Below are 18,900 nucleotides of genomic sequence, written 5' to 3' on the forward strand. Positions count from 1 at the left end.
GCATCTAGCGGCTTGAAGGCAGGGCTGGGAGCCTGGGATGCCTGAATCCTTTATCCTGCCCACCTTTGCCACTGATTCTCCTTAATGTTACCTTGCACTTTACACAGATCCTCGGCTAGTGTAAGTCAGTATTGTTTCACTGAAGTCAAAATAGCTTTGCTGTCTTATCTCAGTTAAGGATCTGGCCAATCATTTAGTTAACCTTAACTCCCTTATTTGCATGGCTGTTTACTTGCTTCATGTGAATGTGGTCAGGCCTAATAAAATGTCTGCAAAGTCCTACTTTGTTGTACGGCCGGACAATGGCAGAGGTAAAAATAGAACTCAGGTCCTAGTTTCCAGCCCTATGTTCAGTCCACCAAATTATGCCATCTATGCTCTCTTAGTTTTAGACTACACATTTCCCAGGGTGAATTTCTGGACCAAAGTAGCTTTTTAATGTATTTTCATGTTTCAATGTTAAGGGGGGGAAAAAATCCTCTCTCTCAAAATTCAATGGAAAAAATAGAAATTTTGGAATTGCAACGTTTTAAAAAAGCTGCCAGTTGATTTTTCAGAATGTATTTGGAAAGGGGAGAGAAGGGGAGAGAATCACTGACTTCTCCCCTTTCTATTAGGGCCTGATTGACTTACGTCCATGGAATCCAGTGGGTTTTGGATCAGGCCCTTAGTAGCCAGCTAATCTTTACCAAAACTACTTATCTGCACACGTTAACATTCATAGTATGTTTTGCAGGGGACACAGGTAGCATACAGGCCAGCCAGTCTTCCCTGAGCCCCCAGACTTCCAGAATACGTGGCACCAAGCACCCAACAAGCCTCTCCTAGTTACTTAGGGCTTGTCTACTCTTACCTCCGAGATTCGGCAGCAGTCGACCAGAGTTACGCAAGCTATGCAAAAAACTTGCGTAACTCCCGTCGACTTCTCTTCTGCGTGCCGTCTTCACTGCACTGCGCCGACGGGAACACAGTTCCCGTCGACGCAGCGCTACACCACTTGTGAAGGTGGTCTTAGTATGTCGATTTCTGGATCGACTGAGTGGGTCTTCACTGACTGCTCAGTCGATCCAGAAAAATCGATCTGACAACAGTGAATTTGCTGCCGTCAGTGAAGACGTAGCCTTAGACTGAAGTCCCCAGCACTAAACTGGGAGTGGCATTTAAAAAGGCCCAAGCTTAGAAAGTAAGACTGATAGCTCTTTGGGACACAAACCATGACTTCACATGGGCTTGTACAGCACCTAGCTCTGTGGTGTCCCACTCCTGTTTTTGACCTTCGCGTGCTACTGTAATGCAAACAAAATAAGCTGACAATAAGAATAGAAGTCAAGAACCTGAAATTCCTTAATGGGAGAAGTATCATACCTTCCCACGCTTCTTTCCGGAAGCCATGAAGTCAATTTCTCCTGTAGAGTATGGCAATTCCCTTCTGAATGCTGCTTCTTTGTCATTACTGCAAAGGCTGGCTTCTGTATCGTCCATTGGAGTAGTGGTATGATAACTAGTGCAGAGGGATTCTCTTTTTTAAAAAGAAAAAAAAGGAAGCACTTAAAAATAAGAGTTGAAAAATATTCAGGTTTAGATTGGTGAATTTTGTGAGTTACTCAGTGTTAATAAATAACAATTAATCTTCATTCAAAGTGTTCATATATATTCCCCTATTTTACCCTTTAGCATTTTGTCTTAATATTAATATGTTATAGTAGTAGCATAACATTATATTACAGCCAAGACTGGAGTCCCGTTTGCTAAGTGGTGTGAGAACTGTCTCCTACTCTACATATATACAGCAGAGTTTATGATTAAATAGACAAGACAAAGAAAGTGCTGTTCCTCTCCCCTTGCAGATAAGGAACCAAAGCATGAAGATTTGAAGTGAGTTGTTCAAGATCACAAAGAAAAATCTGTGGCAGAGCCAGGAACTGAACCCAGATCTCAATGATTGAAAAGAGGGGCGTTGGCATGAAACAGTGGTGGTGGCGGCAGTAACTAGAGATGTTTGTGTTGCAGCTTCTGGGTCTTGTCATCCCATTGTGCAAGCCTGATGCTACATTGTCGTGTAGCAACCAAAAAGAACAAAGTGATACTGTTGTACTGGCCTGAAGCTATTTGCAGGGAGGTTCGGTCATAGTTGTTTGAGGGAGTGACTCACTGATTGCATGCGTCTCATTTTCAATGTGTGAGACTTGAATGGTCTGTAGTTAACAGGTACAACATAAAAGCCCCATGCTCTTATCCATACGTGGCTGTAGATATGAATCTGCATCTGCAGTAGAGTGAAACCCCACCAAGGCAGCATACTCCCAATGTTGCCAAAACTCACCTATAACTAAAATCCATGGGAAGTCCCTGAATGCATTAACTTGTGTGAATCTAATGGAAATGTGCAATGTGTTGAGGTTTGTTTGTGTTGTTTAAAGCCAGCAATGCTATCAGTGCAACTGTTTGTCCTGCCTCTACCACTTTCCCACTGACTGGCTAAAGATAACTAATAATCTATTATCATTCTAGGGTTAAAAAAGCAAAACCTGTATGGAAGTTGTTACCTAGAGTCAAAGTATATCCCTCAAATAACTGGGCACTCCTCAACATATCCTCCCTTTTTTGTATTGTTGTAATGTCGTCCCCTTGGAAGTTTCTCTTTGGGAATGAGCATTTTTCTCACAACTACTGCTTACTCCAGTGAAACACTTGCCAGCCCACAGTGAGCATGACAGCTTGTTTCTTGACGTCCCTATCAGTTATTAAAAGCACGTGTGCCCATATCTTGTCCGTGTATTGATGACCCAAACAAACAAGCCTTCCCAGTGCCTTAACAAGATTTTGCCAGAGTTCACAAGTCCCCAGAATTGATTGAAAAATGCAGGTCTCCTTTTTTATGTGGATTTTTTTTTTCTTTTTATAAAGTAAACAAATGTTTTCATATCCTTTGTATTTTTTTAAAAGGCCAGTCTGCCAGCAAGCCAGCACTCATGAGCACTCCTAGAATAATAGGCGAGTGGTTATGGAGTAAAGTTCCTGTAAATGAACAGATTCTGTTTCAAGGATCAAAACATAAACAGTGAGTCTCTTAAAATTATATTGCAGTGATTCACTGGGGGAAGATAGAGGCTGACTTGCCTTTACCGCATCAAATCCCCCGCACAGACTACATCAGACCTACTTCTCTGCTCTTTCCTTTTACATCCCCTCTCTCTATTCTCTCCACCTTCAGTAACTGTCCCTTCTGCAGCCTTGTCCCACTCTTCATTTCTACACAGCTTTGCAACCCTTCCTTCATACAGGTTGCCATGCCTTTACCTTCTCTGTGGAGTCCCCTCAGTCACAGTAAAGTGTTAGCTGATCATTCAAATGCTCTACCTAACTCATTTTTAAAAAGCCTACACGATACATGCTCTCCTTCACTCTTCGATCCTGCTGCTTCTGGTCACTTCCCAACTTTTCTCCTTCATCTGTATGTTGTCTATTTAGATTGAGATTTTTTTGGAGCATGGACCTTGTCTTCATGCCCCTCTGTCAAGCTCCTAGCACTCTATTGGCTCTAGACAAATAATAAATAAACACAGTAACTGATGGCCAGGCAGAGAGAGGAGAAAGTTGTGGATGGGGGAGGCGTATGAGAAGAATTATGTCTGGCCATGTGGCTCTGGATTTCCTGCAAGTGGGGAGGTGTCTGGATCTGAAGGTTTTGGTTCAGGTCCATCTCTACCTGTGAAGCTATAAAAGCCCCATTCTATATGAATTAAATTTACCTTAAATAATGGGAATTCAGATTCGCTCCATTTAGCGGTCCCTTTCTTAGATCATCCTCATATTATAACCAAACTTACGCTTTATTCATTAAGTCCACTTTGTCATTGGAGATGCTCCTCTCTCTTCTAGTATCTTGGAGGACAATATTCTGGAAAGAAGTACATTTGGTTTAGAACACTCTGTAATTGCTTTTTGGCACTTCTCCTTTTATAATGGAATTTATATACTGAACAAAAGACTCTGATGAGAATACCGGTATCCAGGTTTCAACTAACACTGTGAATTTAAGGCCCCTTTCACTATGGCCCGGTGCAGTTATTTACAACTGTGCAAAGTACTACCAAACCAGAAAGAATAATGTGTGATGTTCATTTTGCACTGGTACAAATGACTGCACAGGGCATTGACAGATTGGGCCCAAAATTTTTTTATATGAACAAGGAAGTGAAACTTGATTATTAAAAATTGTTTTTGTAAAAGGTTACACACAATCCTTTACCCCTGGATAAAATCTCTCTAGCATCCATAGACGCAGATCAGGAAGTGAGGCGGGGTGTAGCCCCAAGACTAGATGGAAATCTGCTAAGCAACAGTATCTGCTATATTTTATGACAATACAGTAATACTCTTACTTGAACTCATCTCGGAAGTTTGAATCTGAACCCAAACTTGACCAATATTTTGATCTGGGGGGTTGTTTTGGGCCTTAGATATGGGCCTATGTCACAAATTTCAGATATGGAACCAGTTCCAAACTTAGAACTAGTGTGTTCTATCCAAGATTTTTTTTCAGACAAAAATGCTCAGATGGAGAGCGCTATACTTTCTGGGTATCCATTGATTAACCCTATTAACAACCTCTGGTTCTATGCAGAAATTTCTGTCTGGCATTTGGATAGTTATTCTTACAGATACCACCCCCTAGACTGACACTAATTATGTAACCCTACATCTGACTCACTCTCCTGGAGACTAGGTAGGCAACTGTGGGACAATAATAAAGGGCCTTCATGCAATGATCAAGCCGTTGGGGTGTCAATCACTGGCCTGGTTTGTGATAATACGGGAGACAATGTTGGTAATAACTAGTAGGAGCTGTACAGCAGACAGGATTGTGATCCAGGAAGGCATGCCTGCATCATATAAAGCAGGAAAGGCGATTTTGACAGCAGAGTGGCAAAACATCAATCCTGAAACTGAGTATAATTCAAGATGGCATCCATGCAAGAACTTCCTACAATCAGATTAGATCAGACTTTGAGCTCTTCTGGTATGGAATTTCTTAGCTTCCTGTGCATCTTGTCCAGGTGATATTGCAGATAATTCCAACAGATGGCACTGCATTTCTTAGTAAGAACTAACTCTAGTTCCAGTGTTTACTTATTCCCCTTGTACCTATTGTTTAATAACCCAGGAATAAATAGTCAGTGGGACTCTGAATAGGGTTGCACTTAAATGCTGATGCTGTTTTATGTCTGGCAGAGCGCTGTGACAAGCAGTACTGTTGAAACTAGTAAACGTTGCTTTTGTATTTAACATTCATAGATTCTCAGGCCAGAAAGGCCCATTATGATCCTCTAGTCAGATCTCTTATGTAACACAGGCCAGAGAACTTCAAAATTGGAAGGGGCATTCCCTGCATTCAGAAAAAACATGAAAACAAGCTCTGTGAAAATAGTGTGACTTCTTTGCCATAAAAATCATAGGACAGAAGAACGGCCATAATGGGTCAGACCAATGGTCCATCTAGCCCAGTATCTTGTCTTCCAACAGTGGCCAATGCCAGGTGCTTCAGAGGGAATGAACAGAATAGGTAATCGTCAAGTGATCCATTCCCCGTCATCCATTCCCAGCTTCTGACATACAGAGGCTAGGGACATCAGATCCAAAGGATTTGCAGATATTGCCCTCAAATGCAAATGCCAGACACTGTTTTTGTACCATTGCTGTTTTGCATTTGCTGCTCTAGGCAGCTATCGGAAGGAATCCATGTTCTTCTCAGTACAATGCAAACATCCTAGCATCCAGATCACTTGCACTTGTTTTCATTTTCAAAATGGAGATGGGCTTAAACTGAAATACCTACCAGAAGCTAAAGTTTTTCTTCACCTTCCCTAAAGTTTTCGAAACTACTACAGATCATCTTTATTTTAACACTTCCACTGTCGTGATCAGCCACCACTCTGCTGCACGAACACAACCTTGTTTTTTTAAATTGCCTGCTTTCCATTTGAAACATTGCACTTCAATGGGGCTGTAGCAGGTATTGAACATGGAGTAGCACACAAGATGCATTTTTCCCTAGGTATGTAATATGCGAGGCAGCACTGGAGAGGATAAACAAAAATAATTTCTATTATTTCATCCTGGATTCTGTGTTTGTTTTTTTACAAAACAAGCCTTTTCATTGACAATGTATTGACTAACGATGTATTACAATTAATTGTAATTTTAGAGGGCTCCTCTTGTTATTGAATCTTCTTGAAATGCTCAGTCTAGCGCCCTTTGAAATCAATGGAAAGACTCACATTGGTTTCAATAGGCATTGGATCAGGCCCTAAAGCTGCACTGGACTCTGCGTGCATCAAGTTACAGTTACCGGGCCAGATAGTCACATGGTATGAGTCAGCATATTCCATTGACGTCAGCTGAGTTTTGTTGATTTACATGAATTGAGGACCTGGTCCATTGTTTGATTGTAAGGATCCAGAAAAAGTATTAAACCGAAAAGGCAGATAGTGGTCAATGGGAGATTAGTTCATGTACTGAGGGGGGGAAATTAAAAATATGTCCTCCCAAGAAGGAGAAAGAGAGGAATGTGTCATAAGCAGAGCTGATTGAAAAGCACACAAGAAAATATTTTTGCTTTTTTTCCCCACCCCTTGAAATTTCAATTAAGAATTTCATCGTAAAATCAAATTTTCAGAAAATTTCATGCAGCTCTAATTCTGAGTTTTCCCGCTCTCTCTGTGAGGCCAACGGATGTCCAAATCTAAACAGAAATAACTGATTTTAAAAGGTGAGCAGAAGAGAGAATTTGTCATTTGAAGAAAAAAAAAAGTGAAATGAGACTTTGCCAACAGAGTGTGTGTGTGTGTGTGTGTGTGTGTGTGTGTGTGTGTGTGTACACATAATATATATATTTAAAAACAGACAGAACCCAAAGCCCATACAAAATGTATTTGATTAACCCTACTTTAGGTGTGGCTCAGATCTAGGTTAATAAATCTTTTTATAGATTTACTATCTATACAAAAGATAGGTGTTATGAATATTAGTGGGTCAAATCCTGCCCTGAATGCTCCCATTGTCTTTAATTGCCAATGTCTATGGAAAGAATGTGACTCTTAATTATACTGTAACTGAAACGCAATAACCTAGGCTAGTTTGAAATAGCTTTCTATCAAGTTAATACAATTAAAAAAAGACAATTGTCAGTGCTACCTACATATAAACATCATTTATACCCAATGATGACCTAAATGTGAATGATTCACTCTCATGAGTCACTATCTCTATGAAGTAGTCTTTTAAGGCACACTGTCAGGATTAGGCTATTATAAGAATAAGATCGGTAATGCCTGGTTTTGCATGGCCTAATGCTATAGCACAGTTTGGTACCATCCAGACTGCCAGTCCCAAACCATGATTTACCCGTGTCAGGGGCTTCCACGTTGTGACTGGTCCCTGCCACAGCTGACACTGAAGCTTAGACAGGACCCAAACTAGATCTGTCTTGGTTCAAGCAAACTGAAGCGTGTCTCAGAATGGCACCAATGGTCAGTGTAGAGTTGGCCCAGCCATGTTAGGGAATAATTTACAAAACCATGGGAAACAATAGGTACTAACAGCACACCCAGCATCCTTGGGCTATAGCACATTTTTAGGTGTCATTATAATGTATTTGTGTGTAGGCAGGGCCAGATTGTTTTGTAATGGTATATATATACCATCATGTAATAGTCCAGGCCAGCTGGATTTACTGGTAGAACCCAGGCTGTAACATGGTTATGTAAGACATTTCCTAAAATGGGTTAAGACTGTGCCCATTTAAGCCATGATTCAGCAAAGCACCTACGCATATGCTTGTTGAACTAAAGCCTGAATCCAGGTGGAAAGGGTTCCTTCTGCCACATGGAAAGGGGATGGGAAGTGGGGAGGATTCAAATGCACCTTCCTCGCCTATTATAGGATCATAGAAATGTAGGGATCAAGAGGTCATCTAGTGCATTGCCATGTGCTGAGGCAGTATTAAGTATACCTAGACCATCCCTGACAGGTGATTGTATAACTTGCTCTTAAAAATTTCCAAGGACAGAGATGCTATAACCTTCCTAGGTAACATGTTCCAGTACTTAAGAATCCTTATAGTTAGAGATTTTTTCCTACTATCCAACCTAAATCTCCATTGCTTCAGACTAAACTGATTATTTCCTGCCTTACCCTCAGTGGACATAACAATTGATCACTTTTTATCTACTTGAAGCCTATTACCATGTCCCCCTTCATTCTTCTGCTCTCTAGACGAACACGTCCAGTTCCTTCAACCTTTCCTCAGAGGTCATGTTTTCTAAATCTCTTATTTTTGTTGCTCTTCTCTGGACTCTCCTTAATTTAACATCTTTCTACAAATGTGCTGTCCAAAACTGGACAGAGTACTCAAGCTGAGGCCTCACTAACTCTGAGTAGAGTAGCTTCCATGTCTTACGTATGACATTCATGTTAACACATCCCAAGATGACATTTGCCTTCTTTGCAACAGCATCATATTCAATTTTTGATCCACTATAACCCCCAGATCCTTTTCAACAGTACTACTGCCTAGCCAGTTATTCCCCATTTTGTATTTGTCCACTTTCTGCAGAACACGCTTCATGCAGTTGAGATCCACACTAGCTAATGGGAGATGGGGAACGGGTAGTCAGCATCCTTCCCCTGAGGGCATCAGTGAGATTCCCTAAACCTCAGACTGCATTAGCTTTTCCAGAGAGCCCCCTTCCTACTGGGGATCATCCTCTGAAGAGGGTTGTAAGAGTAGGGGGGTCTTAGATAGAGCAGCTCTATTGGAGTCACAGCAACAGGGAGTTGGCAGTGGAGGGGTATGGGTCCTGGGATTCCAGAGCTGATGCAGGGGCTTGGGCCTGAATGTAGATGGTTCCAACCTCCTACAAATCCCCCTGGGATTTGGGGATCCATCCAGGTTCAATCTGTCGGGGGGGGGAGGGGGGAGGAAGGAGAAAGCTTTGCCCCCTCGAAGGAACAATATGGGGGGAGGGAATCTATGATGAGGTGCCTACAAAGATTATTTTTGTGGATGTTACTACAGGAGTGGGTGACATGGCCCATGGTTGGGCTTCCTCCATGCTCGGATTTGAGTGTGTGTTGGCATCATTTGAGCCTGAAATATTTTTAAATGTGTTCCTAGATACCTTTTAGGTTTGTCTACATGAACATATAGTTAGTTCATGATAAGCTAGCATATGAATCTACCCCACACCAGCCTGCATCAGACCAACTGAGTCTCTGTGGACCCTGCTGACATGCACTAACAGTTCTTTAGTGCACTTTGATCTAGTCCTGTTTCAAAGTGAAGTAGATCAAAGTGCATTAAAGAACAGTCAGACAGTTCTTTAGTGCACTTGAGCAGGGGTCTCAAAGATAGTTAGTGTGTGGCAGATTTACACCCCAGCTTGCCTCACACTAAATATTAAGAGAAACAAATCTTTAGTCTAAACTCTAATGAAGATGGAGTCAGTTGGGCAATAGTCACAAGAAGGCCTGTAGATGTCACCTAGAGAGCTGTTGCCTTTTTATTATGTAGTCTTTGACCTTGTATTTATTAGTTGAAAGAATGGGAGTGTGTTGGTCATTAGTTCACAGGGTCTAATTGTGGTATTAACTCCTCCTACATACCAGTGTGTTGAGTGAGAGCGTAGGATGCTGCTCTCACCTACGCCCCCACCCTGTCTCAGTCACTAATTGGTTCCCTGCCCTTCTCAGAAGTAGAGGTTAATTGGGTATGTAAGGGAATACAAATACCTTAGACCCAATTCTGTTGCACTGAAGTTAATGGAAGTTTTGCCATGACTTCAATGGGAGCAGTAGCTATCCCATCAATTTTACTTGGGTCATAGCTTTTAATTAAGAGCTTTCCAGATGATGAGAAGGAAGAGTGATAGACAAGCTAGCTGTATCTCCATTGGTTTAGGTTTTGGCAGCAAGGCCAGCCAACCCTGACCCTTTATTTTTCTTCAGAAAGTATTTTGTGTGGTAGAATATTGCCCAAAATATAGCAGAGGTGGCTCCCCTAAAACTCATTTTGGTTGATGAAGCAGAAAAATGGATAGCTCCTATGGTCTTGTCTGCACTGTAAACATTTTTAAACCTTTCTCATCAGTGCTAACACTAGTGCAGTGTCTGTAAACAAAGCTCCAATGGCTGCAGCTCTTTTAAATAGTGTTTCACTTAAATCTTAAATCAGAGAGGTGATAACATGTGCCAGTAGGTAAAGGTTGATGAAACTTTAAGACGTGGAAAGCGTAGCTACGACTAGCACTACACAGAAGGGGAATGCCTGAAAAATTCAAAGCAATATGGACTGACTTTTTAGAGGTCTGATTAATGTAGACCCTTTAGATAGATATGTCACTTCCCTTCCCCTCACTTTATCCTAACCTTCTTTACTTACTTTGTATATTATAATGAATCTGGTATGTTGGTACATTTGTTATATTTGGCAAAATTAATACATTTTAAATATGAAAAAGTATAGCTAGTCTAGTCAGCTCCTCTGCGTCACGAAAATCCAATTTAGACACTGTTTTAATTGTGAAATTGAGCTTAGCTGACATAACTGGGGCCCTGTAGATCTGCATTCAAACCCTAGATAAAAAGGCTATGGTTTAACCTGGCAAAGACTGTGAAAGGCATTCTCTAGCTAAGGAACCTCATGAATTGACGAAGATGGTGCCAAAAAATATACCAAGCCCAGAAATCTTCTGATGGCAAACATCAACCGAAGCAAGGGACTCAAAACAAAATGACATGAAGTAGGTGAGCAATAAAGTACCAAATTAAAAAACCATGGGTAACATTTTCAAAAGTGCCTAAGTGATTTGGAGTCACTGTAGGTACTTTTGAAAGTTTTAACCTATATTCTTAACTGAAATTATTCAGTCTTCATTATTGGAAGACAGATGTTATGGGAGTTATGTAAAAGACAGCTGTGTGTGTTTGTGCATGTGAAAATAGTTAATATATAGAGCATCAAAAAAAGAAGGGGGGGGGAAAAAAAACGGGGAGGAAGATCACCAGAATAACCTAAGAACATCTAAAGATATAGAAGCCGAGATGTTTTTATTGAACCAAAGCAGGTTTTTAAATTTTTGCTACAGAACTTGTTGCATGACATTTTGCTACCTTTTTGTAGGTAAATTTTGGGGTTCAAGATCAGATCCAGCACTCACTGAAGTCTTCCTGTTGATTTCAGTGAGCTTTGGACTGGACCCTTAAACAGGTTGATATCATCCCCTTAACAGTTCCCTTCCTTTTGAACAAAATAGTGTGCAGAATGCTAATGCAAATATTTATACTTTGCCTTTTCATTTCTAACATCGTCAGCTGAGCACAGTAAACAAAACCTGTGGATATTTGAATATTGTAATTTTAGTGAGTCGACAAAAATTTGCTTATGGATTTTAACCAGCTTGTTTCACATGTAAATCAGTGCTGGGGGGAAAAGCTGGAAAGAGATTGTGGGGAAAGGGAAAATGGAAAGAAGAAATGGTAGGGCAGTAAACAATGGAAGGAGCGTAAGCGGAAGAGAATGACAGACCGGCAGAGCCAAACCATAACATTGCTTGGAAAAGTGAAGCAATTTGTTATGCTGGGATGGAGTGGGGGATGTTACATTTGCTATGGTACACTGTGGGAACTTTTATTTAACCCCTTTCAGTGGTGGATTCAACTCCACTCAGGATCACAAGGATGGGGTGGGGGTGGGGTTAATGTCATACAAAATCTTAACCTAAAAAATTTAGTTGGACTTAACTTGTATATGAGCACTGTCATAGAGCCAGAAAATTGGTGGAAAGGCTACCAGATAAATGAAACCAACAATTCAGAATTAGGAAAGGCCTGGGGTAGTTGACTGTAACTATGTTCTGCTCTGCCTTCTGTTGTTCATCTATTAGATGATTATACTTCAAAAATTCCCAGCACTGGCCTTACTCTGCTCCCACTGAAACCAACTATTGACTTCAATGGAAAAAGAGTTAGGCCAAGTAATTTAGAAAACCCCACGTTAATAGCTATGCTAAATCCATCTTTTATAAAATGGATGACATAATTTTGCCTAAACTCTTTTCTCTCATAAAATCATATAGGTCTCTTGTCTGGACAACTATCTCAAAAACCATTCACTTTTCCCTGACTGGTAGACTGATTTTTTTTTTCCCCACAGCTTCCCTTATTTGTAGCATAAACTTGTTAATAAACTAAGCAAATATCACATGCAGTTCTAAGAGGAAGTATATGCAAAAGTGAACATCCTTTTTGCATAAACCAGAGACACCGTGGGCTTTAAAATTCCAAACCTCAGGGAAATTACAATCTGTTTTGTTTCTAAAATAAAGCAAACACTGCAGAAACGTTTATCTGGTTTTATGCACTCCTTGGTATTGTAATATTTTATTATGCAGGCATGGTGATGACTCCATAATTAGTTTTATGTTAAACTGTTGCCTTTGAGACTTTAAAGCCTTACTGTAGTTCAGATCACTAGCACAAGTTGGAAGAGGCTGTCTGTGTTTTTCTGAAGGTTTTGGACTTGAGTATCTGCAGCTTCCAATGACTTCAGTTGACTGTCTGTGCTCAACCTCTTTAAAAGCCAGGGCCATTGAATGCACTTAAAAGTGTTCCTGGAATATTTTATATAAACCTCTCAAAGTCCTTCTTTTCTAAAATTTGGGCTGGTGAGTGTCCCCTTTTTCAGATCTCTTTCGCAAATAAACAGCCATCCCTGACAGCCTTAAACTCAGATACACACCTGTTTATCATGGGTGCACTACAATTAAGTTTGCACTTTTTTACATGTAATATTTTCCCAACTTTATTCATGATCACAACAAGTAATTTTGCTAACAGTAGCTGCTAGCACCCCCAGACTCAGTCAGTGACTGCTATTCTCTGGCTCTGCCTCTGAGCCTCTTTGACTCACCAGATGGGTTGGGCACAGAATCAGGTGAACCAGGGAAGAATATTAGGTGACTGTGGGGCCTGGGACTAAAAGCCTGTCTGTAGCCAGCATAAAGGTGAATGATCAGTTTTAGGGGGGTGCAGATGGATGCTTAGATATTTGGAGAACGGAGGGAAAAAACTGGTCTAAGGGCCATCTTTCATCATTAGTCACAGAACCCATCATGAAATACTCCTATTATTAATGCCCCCTGGAACTGGGGCACATCTTTCTCCTCCACACTTGCAGTGCTGGTCTACTGATCATTTTTTGGTGTGTCAGCTCAGAACTTCCCCACAAGCAGACCAGAAGTCCTGTTTTGGCAGAAGAAGGCATGTAAGGACTCCCCAGATTCCTCTAACTCCATACTGCAAGCAATGTGAAGCCTTGACGTTGACCTCATACTGTCCCCAGGTCCACATAACACACTGTCCAATTCACCAGTGCACGCAGAGCCTTCCTACATCTGTGGTTGGAATGCAGGTTCTGTGGTAATGTGACTTAGAAGAATTGGTTAAGGTGATGTGTGAGAGTGAAGGAATGTTACAGACACTTCCCCTAATTTGACATTTCTTTGCTTTAAAGGGTCACCTCACTGGGTATATCATGCCAGGAACCTTTCATTTGTTTATTGATGGTGGGAGGAAAGAAAAATCTATTGTGGGGGTGAGGGGGATCAGTCTTTCCTAAAGGCCTGATCCAAAATCCATTGAAGTGTTTTACAAACTATGGGCTAGAATCACGCCCATCTGCAACGGGTGAAAATCACTGTGTGCAACAGAAGGGTTCACCCATGAGAGGCAGACAGGGATTTGGGTTTTGTTTTGTTTTTTTTACTCTTACAGTTCATCAGGGGTTCCACTGAGGGAGGGTTGCTTAAATTTATGTCTGGGCTGCCATAGAGGCTGCCGGCAGGGACTGCCCCGGTGATACACTTGAGGCAGCATGTTTCCTGGGTAGATTGGTTATGGTCCCTCTACGGCCTAGCTTGCCCACTTTCTGGGCTGTGTTAGCTGGCTCCTGGCCTGCCAACAGAGATGATGTGGTGGGCACCTTGTGCCATAGTGACCAATTATGGGGAGAACTTTTTATTATGGGGGTGCACAGGTCTAATTTCCATGGATAGAAGTTAGCAGAGAATAGATATTTTATAATCCACACACCCAGCTTCAGTAAAGAAATGCATCCATTTCTAGGGTGGAGTGTGGGAGATATTTGCATTGGGGATATTTGTACGATTGTATCTACACAGCTGCAATTCCTCGCAGTAGATGTGCTGCACCAGTACAAGCCCCATACCACCATACTGCATTTCAACAACACTTGGGAGTTGCACTGGTGCAACAGTAGTACAAATATTCCATTAGGTAGGCAAGTCATACATAGCACATTGTAGAAAAATGATGGGAGGGAACTACAAGCATACAGCTTTAAATCCCTGGAATATTAATATTCATGCAGAACATGGAACCTCTGTTGTTCATTTAATCCTGACTACACCCACCCATCCTCAGTTGATGTAAATCACCATAGTCCCATTGACTTTCATGGAGATATGCCAGTTTACATCAGCTGAAGAGAATCTGCATCATCAAAGCTTGGTGTGAACCCGAAACATTTCAGGGGGCTGCATTCCATGACAAATCCCCTCAGTTTTCTGCCCTTTGAGATGGCAATAACTGCTACTATGATACACAACCTTTCTTTCATCTTTGAGGAGAATGTAAGTCAACTATGCTGCCATTTGAATCTTTGATTCCAGGGAGTGAAAATATTTCACCACTGGTGCCTCGACAACTAAGCCATGTCCTCGGGGGCGGTGACAGTGGTCTGGCATTGTGTAGGCAGGGAGAGGCAAGAGAAGTGATACTACTGGAGCTGCAGTTAGACAAAAATGTTCTTGATTATGCCTTCAAAATGCAGAGACCATGATAAATATTCACTCTCACAACAGCCAGTCAAGCTATTTGTGGAGAATGTGAGGGGCAACCTCTCATTTTTTATTAATAGTATCTGTACCTCAGTTTACAAGCTTGACATTTGCTGTCTGACTGCAGGGAGGTGAATTGAAAGGGACTGTGAGGATGCAAACTGGAAATGAACAATGATCAGCAATGCGACCTCCCTGTGTAAACAACTTCAAGGGAGCTGAGGAAACGATGGCTGCCCTATTAATTGGGAAGTTGCTTTTTCCAAGTACTTGCCAAAAGTTACGCAGCCATTTTGCCAGGACCAGAGGCTAGAGATCTAAAGCCCTCTCAACAGTTTAAAGCACCCCCTGGAGAAAGGAAGAGGGGAGTTGCCAGCAGTTGCTGGAGGACAGAAAGAGAATGCAGCAAGGCGGTCAGACTGAAGCAGAGGCCATGTGGGATGTGTCTGAGGTAGTTAGGTTTGCCTAAGGCTTGAGAGAAGAAATAAGGTATAGGCAAGACCCAGGCATGGAACCTTTTGTGCTTTTAACCCTTTTCTATGTTTGACATGTACCTCTGAGTGGATAGACAATACCTTTGTTTGGAAGAAGCTGTTCTGAGTCGCTAATCAGCTACTGGTCACGTGCACCCAGAGAGAAGTTATTTGCAGGTGCCCAATACCATTGGGTCTGTCATGTTAATGTGGTTGAAATCAAGGGACTGCCATTCTAGGATCCTCTCTAGGAATGATAGAACCATGGGGATCCACCCAGTGAGGGGTGAAGGTAGCAAAACCTGTCACCTGAACAATGCACTGTTTGCCCTGTAACCATGGTGGGAATAAAGGATGTAAATTGGTATTTCTCCCTTAACTTCGGTGTAGCTATGCCAGTTTACATAATTGATCATCTGGCCCCCTTTTTTTGAAAAATATTCAAATAAAGAAAAAGTGACTTATGAAATTAGGTAGTGCAAAATCTAGAAAATTGTGAAAAGTCCTGTTTCACTCATTACAAAAGTATTGCAAAGCTTATCACTTATTAATTTTTGCAAAGCATTCTTGAATGTTAGCAATGGAAATGCAAAGTTAGAATAGATCTGTAGAAATGAAAAATTGTATTGTTACTGGTATATTTATTGTTATTGGTACATTATATGTTCCATCCACTTTAATTTTTTATTTCAGTGTACATAAAATTAAAAATCTATCTAGCCTAAAATGCTATTATCGAATAAGAAATTGCCATACAAATCTCACACTTAATGTCCATGATTTCAGGAACATTTAAAAGTACAGTAAACAGCCACGGGATATAGTCTACAAAATTGATGTTTGGATTCATTGGATTCTCCCTTCACTAAGGTGATTCTCCCATAGTTGGGTAGACTGGCTTTAGAGGTGTATTGTGCTGGCAGTGTGGTCAAAACAGCTGCATCATAGCACAGAATCTGGGCCCTGGAGAAGAGGTGGACCCTATCCAAAGTTTTGGTTTGTACCATTACAGAGAGAAGTTTGGAGGTGTTCAGATACAGGATTTTGTTTTTGACCTAAGTCTAATACAGATTTCACCCATGCAGTGAGGAGTGCGTTAGTAGACCTCTGGTGAGGTCTAAAGCAGCTCAAACAATCATAATAAACAATCCCTAATTCATATAACAACACTGAAGCAGAAATGCCCCAGGGTTTGTTTCAACAGCTGAACAAAACGAACAGTGATGAATATATCCCTGCATTCTGGTGAAGAGAGTTCAGTGCATAGACAAAGAACATGATCGCCGTAAAAGCTCATGTCCCAGAAATATTCCCAGGAAGTATTGCACACCACCCAGTGCACAAACCAACGGAAGGGCAGTAGTGGATATTCTATACCTTCTGTAATCACTACTGCCAGGTGAAGAAAGGAGAGGAAAAGATGGAGCATACCACTGATTTCTCCCTCAACTTGAGCACCAACCTCCCTTTCAAAGGCTTGCCAAGAACTGTAATAAGAGGGAATTCTCATTCCTTTCCCGGAAAAGGAAAAGTTTCAAAGGCCAGAGATGAATTCATTTAACAACCTGAACAACCTCTACAGAGTCTGCACAAAACATATTGTGTATGTGGTAACTTATAATATTATAAATAGCTAATGATCTTACCTGCTGGCTATCCTTTGCAATGGGCATGACTGGCCATCTGCACTATTGAAGTCTCTATGCAGAGTGTCAGGTTAAAAAGTGTTTAATGCTGCTTCCTTTTCCTATTGTGAAAGGAGAGGTTTCTAGTTTATCCAATGCACCCTTCCTATTGAACCTACAATAGCGAAAGAAAACATCACCAGCACCTGCTGAAACCAATCGTTGTACTCAGGGAATGAATAGGAGCCTAGTCAAGCAAATGTGTATGCAAATAGTAGACATGAATGTCTCTGCACCAGTAATGGGGTAAATGACAATCAGAATCTGACAATTAAAAGGGTCCCATTATAAATATTTATATGTTTTCTAGGTGATGTGTTCAACTAAATGCACCAAAGTGGATGCTGAATAAATGTCTCAGTGAAGCTAGTTAACCCTCTGAACTGTCTTGCCCCAAGTCCTTTTTTAACTCTCTCTTCATTAGAGTCCCAATCAAAACCTCTTCAAGCTCCTGATTCTCCCTTGACATGAGTGATGTCAATAAGTGGTGTATAGAACTTCAGCCATAATATTGAATTTGTGTAGGGGGGATGTTTTGCACCCACAGATATAAGTTGCGCCAACATCCTTCCTTTCAGTGTCACAATGCTGCTGCTTCCTTAAACAGATTTCTGAATGGGGGTGTTGGGTACATAGGGCCAGATCCTCAGTTGGTGCAAATCAGCATAGCTCCATTGATTTCCATGGATGTATGCCAATTTACATCAGCTGAGGAGGATCTGGCCCAGTAAAGCTTGGTGTGAACTTTGACCTCTTTCAGGTGGCTGCTTTCTATGACACATCCCCTCAATTGTTTTCTGCCTTTTGAGATGGCAGTAACTGCCATGGTTTGTACTTTTTTGATTTGTTGGGCTTCAGACCTTTCTGGCTTAAGCTAATTTATGTCCTAAATACCCAGTGTCCTTGATACAGATCTTGCTATTTTCCTTAGGCTTTAAATTCACCTGTCTTGCCTCTGCCAGACTAGATTCCTTTCCTTTATTTGGGTGTCGGGGAGGGGAGAATAGCTTTGGAGAATGTATTCCCCTGAATCACGCCAGGCCACAAATTAATATGAAAGCAGGAAGACATCCACACCCTGTCTGTTGAGAACAGCAGGTTTTGTTTCTCTCATGGTGGCCTGTATAATTCTTCTGGATTGCTTTAAAATTGTGTGTGTTTTCCTTCCTTTGACTCTTTTGACTGTAATCATGTTTCTGTTAACATTTAAATTCCCATACCAAGAATCATGTTGAATTCCATTATGTCACAGTCATAGTAGAAAGTTATTCATTTTTTCATGTAGAACTGTAGTAAAACTTGCTTTAAACAACCAACCAAGGGATTTGTGGAAAAAATGGTCCCCTACAGCTATGCTCTAACAGCCTGTCTAGGTGGCAAGTTAGTGCACAGCAAGCTGGGTTGTAAATCTATAGCGCACTAGAATGCTGAACACTCACCAGCCACGTGGACTTGGCTACGCTCACTAAAAGGTCCCTACTGCACTTTGATCTAATTGACCCTACCTTTCAAATGGGAATAGATCAAAGTGCCTTAGAGGACTCGTAGTGAGAGGTGCCAAGGTCCATGTGGCTAATCACACCCTCATTTGCCACGCACTAACTCACCATCTAGACAAGCTCTAAGAACTGAACTAAATTGTATTGTGCAGCTTTGAAGTTTTGGGGATTTTTTTCCCCCCAAAATGCCTAGAGATTTTGTGTTCCTCCATTTTGGAGGACAATTTGAGGCACCTCGAAAAAGCCTGGGTTTTAGAAAATGCTGGTGTCAACCTCAGCTCCCAAAAGTGGAGACAGATGAAATCACTAGTCACCTGAAGAGCTT

At 41.3% G+C, this 18,900-nt stretch overlaps 1 protein-coding gene and 1 long non-coding RNA gene across 2 annotated transcripts in view; one reads left to right on the forward strand and one right to left on the reverse strand.

Annotated features, from left to right (window-relative positions):
* LOC137148090 (uncharacterized) overlaps nt 1–2,923 on the forward strand; it is a 34,689-nt gene extending 31,766 nt beyond the window's left edge. Inside the window, exon 3 of the long non-coding RNA XR_010918435.1 lies at nt 1,848–2,923. This is a non-coding gene — a long non-coding RNA (uncharacterized lncRNA). The remainder of the gene's footprint in view (nt 1–1,847) is intronic.
* The window catches only part of TRPM5 (transient receptor potential cation channel subfamily M member 5), a 67,926-nt gene extending 50,774 nt beyond the window's left edge, over nt 1–17,152 (reverse strand). The window contains exons 1-3 of the mRNA XM_067540609.1: nt 17,038–17,152; nt 3,831–3,901; nt 1,366–1,519 (exon numbers count right to left, since the gene is read on the reverse strand). Coding sequence (XP_067396710.1) covers nt 1,366–1,519; nt 3,831–3,901; nt 17,038–17,064 — 252 coding nt within the window. The 5' untranslated portion in view covers nt 17,065–17,152. The remainder of the gene's footprint in view (nt 1–1,365; nt 1,520–3,830; nt 3,902–17,037) is intronic.
* Between the last annotated feature and the right edge of the window lie 1,748 nt (nt 17,153–18,900).

This window comes from Emydura macquarii, unplaced genomic scaffold (assembly GCF_026122565.2).
Source record: "Emydura macquarii macquarii isolate MOO-44397 ecotype Brisbane River unplaced genomic scaffold, CSIRO-AGI_Emac_v2 contig_587, whole genome shotgun sequence".
NCBI lineage: Eukaryota > Metazoa > Chordata > Testudines > Chelidae > Emydura > Emydura macquarii.